Here is a 10,394-nt window from a genome sequence, read left to right as displayed (position 1 = left end):
GGTCAATGGTAGCTAATAATTTTTATTTGGGGGTGGATTCCACTTTGAAAATAGTCAAATGGCATTCACAGCCAAGTCTGATGCTGTCACTTTGGGCTGGGCCCCCTAAGCTCACTGCCATATGTCCCTTATCCACTTTACCAAGTGGGCAAGCAAGGTGGAGAATGTTCCTCTGTGTTTTACCTGCTATAATTCAACACTAGCCCTGCAGCCCCTGTGCTATGGGATCTGCAGTTTTGCCCAGTTCAGCATGGGCAGTCCTGGAGGACGGGGGCCCTGGCAGTGCTTGTATGAGTGGGGAAGCTCCGCTATGTCCTATGTTTCTCTCTACCAGTGCTTAGTGTGAGGGATGGGGTGTAATCCTGCTCAGAAGAGGAAAATGGTCAGATCTTTAGAAAAATTCAGAGAGAGGGGGGAGCTATTAAATGAAATGTCTCAATAAACATAACTTTTTCATATTAGCATCACAGAGGAAGGGGGATAGACGGAAGAGAAGAGAAAAGAGAGACAAGCTATGACTACACAGGTGTGAGGGAAGGACTGGAAGGACTTTGAAAGTGCTGCTGGGAACCGGTGCAGTTGCTTTGGGGAGAGGGTGGAGAGGGCCCAGTTCCCCAGGGGCTGCCACGGCAAGGCTACAGCTGCCCAACAGGCCAGAGCCAGCTGGCAGACATCAATGCGGCGTGGAAAATATTAAGGGGAAATGGAGGCATTTTTGAAATGACATGATACCTGGGATTTTTGTCACAATGTGAGTTGATGTATGCTAGGTACTGAGCTCATGGGGATTCCTTATGCAAGTGTCTCTACCCTTGATTATTATACTTGAAATAAAAAGTTTCTAATAATAAGCAAGAGGTCTTTTACAAATAGGAGAGCTATGAAGGAGCCACACATGGCAGATAGGATAAGAGCAAAGGAGTATAAGCCATAGAATAGAAGCAGAAATTAACAGGAATTTGTCTTGGGTTCTCTTAACACTGCAGGTCAGGAGTTCCTAACCAGGGAGTGACAGATGAGTTGCAGGGATCCCTGCACTCCATAATTGTGCAAAGTGATCTAAGAGTTTCCAGCGAGTTTTCAAGGAATCTGTTTCCCCCAGAGGTTAATAAATTGTATTCTCTCATAAGTGTGCTATGCGTGTGTTACTCACCTGATGGCGTGGTTTTTAAATGGAGATTTCTAGAACCGGCATGATCACATCTGGCTCCCGTGTTTTTAGCTGCCCTCTTAGCCACACCCAGAAGAGGGCAACATTGCCTGGCTTGCTTCACAGCCCATCTCTCTGGGGGCAGCTCCCAGGGTGCTACAGCCCCGAGCCACAATACCTTCAGTGGAGACAGGGGAGGGCTATGTCCCAGAGACAAGGGTGCATAGTGGGGAGGCGGACACAAACAAGAGAGGTCTGGGGAGGTCACTTGGGGGTCTCCAGGAGGCTTCCTGGGGTCTGAAAGAGTAAGAGGGGGTCCTGGGGGTTGAGGCTGTCCCCTTCTGGCAGATTCACCAGCTTTTAGCTGCAAATATGCAACAGAAATCACTGTGTTGACTAGCCTGAGGCTCAAAACCTAAAGACACCTCCCCACTCCCCAGAGAATTTCTTAGAAAGCACCTTCCATTCTTCTCAGGGTAGAATAACACCCAGTCTGACATCCAGCCCTTTGACATTAATTCTTCCAAGTCCAGCTCCCTAGAATGGACAGAGCAAGCTGTCACTAAGACTTGCAGCCCGGTTGAGCAGCGAAGTGGGGTTAGTTTAGGGGTCTCGTCAGTTCCTCTCTCTTGGAACCATGTCCACATTTAGGTCAAGGCTTGGAGGCCTTCCCTTATTTGCTGACACATGAGCATCTCTCCAGCCTAACGCGTCGTAGGCTAGTGTCAGAAGCACAGAGTTGGCCCCGGCCCTGAGAAGAGAGCTGGGAGGACGGGACAGAGCATGGGGCCAGGCACTGCTCTGCAGCTGGGGCGCTGAGCTCTGCTCTTCAGAGGAGAAAGGTAGGGAAGGAAGCCCTTTCCTTGTCTCCCACAGCAGGGCACAGACTGACTGGCAGTCACAGATCCTTGTCTCCGGGGGCTTGCCTTCCCTCCTCCAGGCATCTGAAGCCTGGCAGCTTCCCTGCCTCTCACCTGGCAGCCCTCCTGTCTCAGCAGTGGAGAGAGGTGGAGGCCCTGGGAAAGAGTCTGCCGGTTCCTAGACCAGACTGCAGGGCTGAAGGCAGGGGAAGGGAGGAGGTGGGAGAGCCAAGAGTGAGAGGCAGGTCTGTCCCAGGCTGGGACTGGGTGCAGGCATGCGGCTGGCGTGCACCTGCCACGGCGCTCCTCTCCAGAGGCCAGCCGCACCTCTCCAAGGCCTGCGTGGTGGCCTTCCTCCTTTGGAACACTCTTCCCTCCCACCCTGGCATTCAGGGTCTGGACACCTCTCTCCAGCTCATATCTAGTGTAGGACAGGCAGCATGCCAGGAAAACCTCCCGGGGAGGGCCTGCTCTCTTCTTTGTACACCCCTGCCCCCAACAGGCCCCTGACTGAGGGCACTGCCCAGAATCCTGTTTTCTCCTTGCCTGCAAACTGCCAAAGCAGCAGGAGGTGCAGGGCCAAGAGCAAGGGGCTTGGTGGCAAATTTGGAGTTGCATCCTCATCCTTCTTCCTTTATTGTGGCCTCTTCCCTCCACTGCCTCCTTCCCCAAGGTGTCACATGGCTTCCCCCCAACCCAACTCTCGCTCAGCCTTCAGGTCGCTCTGCTTGGGCACTGCGGCCACCCCTGCCAGAGACCCAGAAGAATGGATTTGCAGCGGGGACTTTCAGACACAAACTGGTCCAGAGACATTCTTCCTAGAGTGGAGCAGGCCTCCTTTTACCGTTCCCATCACCTCGCAGAAAGGGCCTCACATGCTGAGGCGCAGAATGAGGACCTGTGTAGCGGACAGATTCCATAAAGAGGACCAAAGCTACTTCCAGCAGGCAAGCCTTGGGGCTGTGAGGCACAGCTGGCCAGAGTCTGAGAGGCACAGACCAGTGAAGAAACCTTTTTTTTTAAACTGTGCTTTATTTAGGGCTAAGCTGGAGAAAGCGTCATCCAATAGTTACAGAAGGTTACAAGGAGTTTTAGGGAGTTGGTGTGAAAAGAGCAGTTGTACTGAACTGCAGCTGTTTTCTTTTTTTTTCTTTTTTTTCTTTTTTTTTTTTTTTTTTTTTTTTTTACATCTGGACATCCTAAAAGGAGGAGTCAAGAGAAAAAAAGAAAATGAAAAACAACAACAAAATTGACAGAAAGAAAGGAAAGGCAGGAGGCCCTTGAGGAACTGGAAATTTGTTCTTCTAAAGGGAAAAAGTGGTAGGTCTGAGAACCCCCCGGCCTCCACATGAGCTGGACATCAATGAGAAGGATTCGAGGCAGAATGCCAAAGCAATCTTCCCAAGGGTGCAAATAAATTATAATAAATATGTTATACTTTAAAATATATGTGTTCTTAAATAATTCAGTGTTTTTTCTGATTCTGAGTTTTTTTAAGCAATGTCTTTAACTGCTCTAAAGTCATTTACCAAAGATAAATATCGTGCTTTCATTAAATAGTTTTCCTTGTTTTTTTCTCTATCATTACAATTAAAAGTCCTACAAAATATGCAAATTTATTTACAGAAAAACAGAGCCGGCATCATTTAAACATCCCTGTTTTTCAAAATTCCTTGTAAACAGTTTCAGAAATTCTTCAAAGATTGTTTATTTTTCTCTCTCTTTTTTAAGGTTTTGTGTGTGTGTGTGTGTTGTCTAGTTGTTTTAAGATGAAAGTTCCCAGTTCTCCCTTGCCCGGAAAGTCTCTGGAGCAAGCGTGGAAGGCGAGTGAAGCGGAAGGTGAGTGAAGCGCGCGCAGCTCCCGGAGGGAAGCGAGAGGCGAGGGCGGCGGCGGCGTCCCAGGCGACGCGACCGGTCCGGCCGATGGTGTGGCCTCCATCGGCGACGGGCAGCCAGGCGCCCGCAGGTCTGGGGCGAGTTCGGCCTGGCCCTCGGGGACGACGGCGTCCGACAGCACTCGCGGGGAGAAGGGATTGATGCTCAGTCTAAACTCTACAAAAGTACAGTCCTACAACATCTGGGATTTTAGCAGTAACGCTAACTTCTATAGTTTTTTTTTTTTTCCTTTTTTTTTTTTTTTTTTTTATTTTTTGCTTTCCTCTAATTTTTCTTCTATTATATAGGTATTTTAAACTTTTCCTTTTTAAAATTCTGTACAACTATTATGATTTTAAGAGGGGGAAGAGTTAGAAGCATTTACAGACTTTTCACAACAATGACCTTGCCTGGTAAGTCCCGTTTGTTCCCCTCCTTGTTTTCTCACACTTCACGGTATATGAGTTTTAAGATTTCTGTTGCTTTCCCCAAATATCCACCAATTTGTTCATCTTAACAGCTCCATCCAGACATAGAATACAGAAAACCATAGGAAAGTGTCATAGACTTGGATGAGGGTCATCAAAGCGCCTCTCAAAGTATCAAAGAACTATTTTATCTTGCTGTTTTAAAAGCACTGAAGCGTTATTTTTCCTTTTTTTTTTTTTTGTTTTTTTTTCTTTTTTTTTTTTGTTTTTTTCTTTTAATTTTTTATTACATTTTTCATAGAATCGCTCTAAGCTGTTTCAAGAACAGCCACGAGGCAGGAAGGAGGGGGTCCTCCATTCCCCCTCTATTTGACATAGAGCTACACATCTGCAATAAAAAGTTTGGTCCTTTGGTCCCTAAATAGCTAAAGGAATGACAGATAGAGATGCTCAGTGGCGGCTTCCCAGCCGCCCCCTGGGGACCAGGCCCCACGCACCGCTTGCCCCAGCCTGCCTCAGGCACCCGTGGGCTAGAAAAGCCCCGGGATCGGTAAGCAGCGTCTCCTCCCAGTTCCCAGCCCTTCAGCCTCCCCGTCTGGTCTTGTGATATTTTGTTTTAAAGTTGCCTTTTTTTGCGATTTTTTTTCTCATTTTTCTTCATCTTCTTCTTCTTTATGTCATATACATTTTTCCCCCAAACACGTGCCCTCTGAACTCCATAGACGCTATACTTTCCTTGAAGAAATGTTACAGTCACACAGACAGTGTCTGGAGTCTTCAGCTTGATTGATATTGGCTGATATGTCAAAGGTGTCATCCAACAGTTCTCATTTATAAATATATATATAGAGAGGTTTGTTTTTTAATGTAGCCCGTTCAGCATCCTGCCCTAAAATGAAGAAAATCAGGGCTGATTAAGCCAAGAGGGAAAACACAAAAAGCATCCAAACACCAATAGGAACCTGCCTCAGGGGCTAGGATGGGAGCTCTAGGGCATGGTGGGAGGGAAGGAAGAGAGACCAGTATGAGAATTAGTCATGATCATGATACATTAAAAAGAAATATACTCTTCTATTCAGAGTAGAAACCACTGGGAGGTCTAGTGGCGATGGTTGTAGCTGAGGTTTCGTTGTTGGAAGAAGGTTCTTGATTTGGGTTACTTTAGCATTCTGGATTGGGGGAAGCTAGATCTAAGGGGAGAATTTGGGACTGTGGGATATGAATTCATAATTAAACTTGTCCCTGAGGGATCTAGCCCAGATACAATATGTATACAGAAGCCTAGCAAACAAGATAGGAAAAATCTAGCCGCCCAGCCCACTCCTCCCCGCTCGAGGAAAAGAAGGAAGACATATCCGTGACTCAAATTTTGTAGAATCCTCGCCCAGCTTCCAGCCAACCACTTCTTTCCCGGGGTCAGTAACTATTTGCGAGGCTGTGTATATATATGTATATCTGGATATATGTGTAGAATATATTCACCTGCACATATGTGGATATACATGGATATGTGTGTATGTATATGCATATATACACACATACACACACATAATACTTTTCTCATACATGCCAGGGAATTTAGAGGAAATTCAGAACTTCAAGGGAGTGGATGGGAAAATCTAAAAAAGGTCAGAAGAGATTTAATTATGAAACTTAAATAGATTAACTCAGACAGTGCTTGATTTTGTTTTGAATGGTGGCTTTTTGGTGTTTTTTGCTTTAAAAAAAATCATGATCTGACTAGAATCAGAAGGCAAATGCTTAATCATTGTGAATTAACAAATGAGACTCATCTCCATTCTAGCAAGCAGCTTCCACTTATACATGGGGGTGACTGGTTACATCAAGAAAGTTAGAACTGCAAAGCCCCCACTTGAGGGGACAACGTCATGCGTATATCAATCCATGCTGGCAGGTTTTTCACACTGTTGATTCAACAAACAGCAAACCGTACACAGCAGTCTAAACAATTACAACACCAAATAAAATAATAATAAAATTAAAAAACACTTGTCAAGGACCCTTTTTCAGTTGTAAACAAAAAGGTGCATTTTGCTTTTGTTAGTACTGTTTCTTCCAAACCAACCAAAAAAACCCCCCCAAGCCCCGGGTCCCCAGCCTCCCCTCCCCACATTTAATTTAGCAGAAGTGGCTACAATACAAACCTTACAATTGTTACCGGGCTCTCTCGCAGAGGCCTCTGGCTTTGTACTCTAGTTTTTTGGTTTAGAATTTTTTTTTTATCATTCTGTTACTGTAGATATTTTGTTTTTGTTTTTTTGTTTTTGTATTTTTCCCTTTGAAGTGAGATTGAAAATAGCCTAACTGGAAAAAGACCAGACCTAGGAAAGTGTCAATTGAAAAAGGCCCCCAAATTTCTAGAAAAAAATAAAATCACAATATTTTCAAGTGCAAGTAAATCAACCACGCATAGATATTTTTAAGATGTTTTCCTTATTTTTAAGAAAAAAAATAATGGTTTGCACAGGTAAATGATCCCATGTTTGATAATTCAGGAATTCATCTTTATTTTGACTATTTTTTATTCTTTTGTTTTGTTTTTTTCTCTATGTGACATCTAGAGAAGCATAAAAAAACGCTGAACAAGAAAAACCAAACAACAGAAAGTAAAACCACTGCAAGCACCAAGAACGAAACGAAAATGAGCACAGCAAAAAAGATTGTGGCAGCACAAAAGTCAAGAAAATGCACGTGTGATCATGACTGGCCAATCATCAACTGATACAACATCCAAGAAAAACGCTCCAATCACAGCACCTCCACGAAACTTGACGGCAATTGTCATGCAACCGATTCTTAGCCTTGTTACATGACGCCATCATGTCACACTGTGAACTTTGAGTTGATTTGAACTTACGGATGGGGGACTTTTCTCCACTCTCATGTGATTACGTGAACTTTATTCCTAGCTCAGCGCGAGACTGTGGTGGATTTGACTGGCCCTGGTTGGGTTGTTGGAATTTGATTGAATGACAAAAGAAGAAAAGATTTATATATATATTTATATATGTAGAGAGAGAGAGAGAGAGAGAGAAAGGACAAGAGAGTGTGGGTGGGGGAAGGAAGAGGTGGGGCAGGGCAGGTAGGGTTGGGGAGTGTGGGAGGGCAAGGAAGGTTGGGATTCGGGTAAAGGAAGGCAAGGAAGAAGTTAAAACAAAATTAAAAAGAAAATATATTTATACAGCACCAGACCACAGCATCAATCTAGAAGCTCGGATGAGAGAACAGCAGTCAAATCATAAGAGAACTGAAAAGAACTCAAAAGGATGGAGGAAGCCAGCAGACAAACATGGGCACATCAACACACACGCGCGCACACACACACGCACACATACACACATACACACACGGTTGTTTATGCAGACACATGATACACTGTGAACAGAAGCAGAACCTCACACAGGGCCACTAAGGGCATCCATCATGCGTTGGGGAGAGGGGCATGGGTGGTTTGCCAAGGGGGCCAGAAAAAAAATAAAACAGCCCCTCAAACCACCTTGGCCGGCAAGCGATCTCGGGGAGCAAGCGCTCTGGTTTTCATCACCCCTGATTCTTTCTCTCCCCTAGGGGTGGTGCTCCCCCCACCCCCACTCAGCTTTCTGTGACTGCAGCCTGTGGGCCAGCAGGGGATGTCTGTCAGGGTGGCCCTGGTCAGCTGGGTAGGTCAGAGGCTTGCTGCAGTGACTGTTGTGTCCACAGGGTCCATCTACAAAAGCTCTGCTGCTGTAGTACCGTCCAGGCTGGCAGCAGCTCAGCCCTCCACCCTGTGGACTCACCCTGGCCACTATCCTAGAGAAGGCTGCAAGGGCACCCACCATGGAGGTTACGGGCCTCCCCTGCTTCAGCTCCACCTGAAATTACTTTCCTCAGAACCTTCATTTTGAGATTTAAGGTAAATTTCATCAATATTGGAATTCTAGAAACACGCCTTGGCACTACTGAATTCATCTTGCAATCGCCTTACGCCCTTTCTTTGCTCATACTCTTTGCCTTGCTCCCAAGTGGCCTGGGTAGCCAAACTGAGGCTGCATCTGGGCACACAAAGCCCTTCGAAGGTTCTGCAGCGCTGACCCATCCAAGGGCCACATGGAAGGCTGGAGGATGCCCTGCAGGGGGCACAGAGGCGAGTGCCTCCAACCTCTGCTGCTTCCACCCATGCTCCGCTGACCTCCCTTGCTCACCACCCCACCCTCCTTTCCCACCCCCTCACCCCACACCCCTCCATGAACAGCTTTCCAGCCTGGCCTACCACAAAACCCTAACCTTCAGCTTTCTTTCCTGGTGGAGCCCTAAGTGCTTGAGAATGAGGTTCTCTTCCCTATCAGGAATCAACAGATGATTCAGCTTCCAGTTGTCTTCTCCATCCCTCACCCCTTCATAGTCCTCTGCCGCACCCCTCCTCATGGTGACCTTGAGCTTGCGCCGATAGGCCCTGCTCCCCTGTGGCACTCAGGCCTGGGCAAAGCCTGTGCACCAGGTTGATCTGCAGGCTTTCCAGTCCACAGGCTTCTACACGCAGTGGACTTCACCTCTCAGCTTTCTGCTTTCCTTCAAGGAGGGAGGAAGGGAGGCCTGGGATCTTAAAATGTCACTGTGGATGAGGGGCCGAGGAGCTGAGCCCAAGCCCAGCCTCCAGCTCAGCCTTCACAGAAGCACCCCAGACTCCTCCTGTGCAGACCCCAGCCTGCGTGCCTACCAGAGCTGGGTTCTTTGTTCTTCCAATATTAGATCCCCCTCCCTCAGATCAGGGCCCATCCCATGCCCACCAAGTCATGAAATGCCACTTCCAACTCCTCCCAAGGAGCCCTTAGTCCCGCCCAGGATAGCCAGTGGGTAGGTCCCCTTGGCATGGGAGAAGAGGCCTAAGGAACTAAGGAGGGTATTGCCATCAGATGGGGGCTGTGTGACAACTGCAACTCAGGGACTCCAGGGGACTCTCCTCTCTCCCCTCCACTCCAGCCCTGAGCCCCTCATGGGCATTCACTCCTTCCCACTCTGCCTGCTCCTCTCCTAGCTCGAGAATGTGGCTGCCTGTCAGGGCCAGGCACTGTCCTGGGTACTGCAACACAAGCCTGAATAGCACACAGCCCCTGTCCCCGAAGCTCGGTCTAGGGAACATCCCCACACACACCCTCATCTCTCACACATGTGAGGCCCTAGACAAACAACACACCCTCACACTCGGTCCCTGAGGAGGTCCCAGAACTCCACGGGGCACAGCTGGCTATGCTCTTCATTAGGGAGGAGCTGTTCTTCTGCCTGCAGTGTGACCCCTTCCCAGCCACTCTCGGGGTGGGGCTCACAGAGCACAGCCCTAGGTGTGGCAGTGGGATCACTGACCAGCATGGTGAAGCCCAACTCACTGCGCTGGGTGACGAAATTATGGCCAGGCTGAACCAATTCAGATCTCAGGCCCTAAAATCAGCTGGACTCAAGCAAGGGAGGGCCAGATCCAAAGCCACAGCCCAGCCTTGTACAGGTTAGATCCAAAGCACTTGTGCCTGCAAAGCCTGGACCCAACACTTTCCAAAAGCATCCTCAGAGCCAGAGTCACAGGACTCACTGGATTCAGGACAAGATGCTTGGTGCACTCTCCAGCCATAGAACTGCAGTGCTAGGAGTCTGAACTGGCCTGTGGCTGGGGCCCAGTTTGCACTTACTGTGGTAAGTGGTGGCAGAACGAGGGGCTCAGAGGCCAACCTCTCAGCTGGGCGGGGCGAGGCTGGGTGGGTTCTGCCTGCTGGCTGTGGACCTGGCCACGTGCATGTTTTTGCTTACTCTTCCTGCCTTTGCTTCCTTCCTTTTAGTTTCCTGGCAAAGATTGCTTAGAGAAACTACCATCTTAGCACAAGACAACAAACCCAAGCTGCCAGAGGGGTAGGGCAGTGGGGAAGCAGAAAAGCAGCCAGCAAGGAGAGCCACTGACGCCAGTGATCCCACCCACCCAGGACCTCACTTCATAGAACCTAAGCCCAGCTGCGCTCCCCACAGCTGCCCTGCCTGGGCCCCTCTCCCTCCCACAGGTCTACCCCACTCCCTTCTGACTTTGCCTTGGAAAAC

General features: G+C 48.1%; 1 protein-coding gene across 48 annotated transcripts in view; it reads right to left on the bottom strand.

The window, feature by feature from the left end:
- Positions 1-3,022: 3,022 nt before the first annotated feature.
- Positions 3,023-10,394, bottom strand: part of CELF4 (CUGBP Elav-like family member 4) — a 325,793-nt gene continuing 318,421 nt past the window's right edge. For 30 of the 48 annotated variants that reach the window (XM_032245298.1, XM_032245279.1, XM_032245269.1 and 27 more), the window contains one exon: positions 3,023-5,202. Coding sequence is in view for 12 of the 48 variants with exons in the window: in XM_032245269.1 (XP_032101160.1) it covers positions 5,176-5,202 (27 nt within the window). In the remaining 36 variants the exon portion in view is untranslated. Of the gene's footprint in view, positions 5,203-7,191; positions 7,277-10,394 lie in introns of those variants that run through there. The other 18 variants (XR_004258897.1, XR_004258895.1, XR_004258896.1 and 15 more) reach the window with 3 other exon arrangements.

Source organism: Sapajus apella, unplaced genomic scaffold (genome assembly GCF_009761245.1).
Source record: "Sapajus apella isolate SASKATOON/1434 unplaced genomic scaffold, GSC_monkey_1.0 scaffold57, whole genome shotgun sequence".
Taxonomy (NCBI): Eukaryota; Metazoa; Chordata; class Mammalia; order Primates; family Cebidae; genus Sapajus; species Sapajus apella.
Note: the sequence above shows the minus strand (reverse complement) of the source record. Positions and strands in the feature narration are given on the sequence as shown.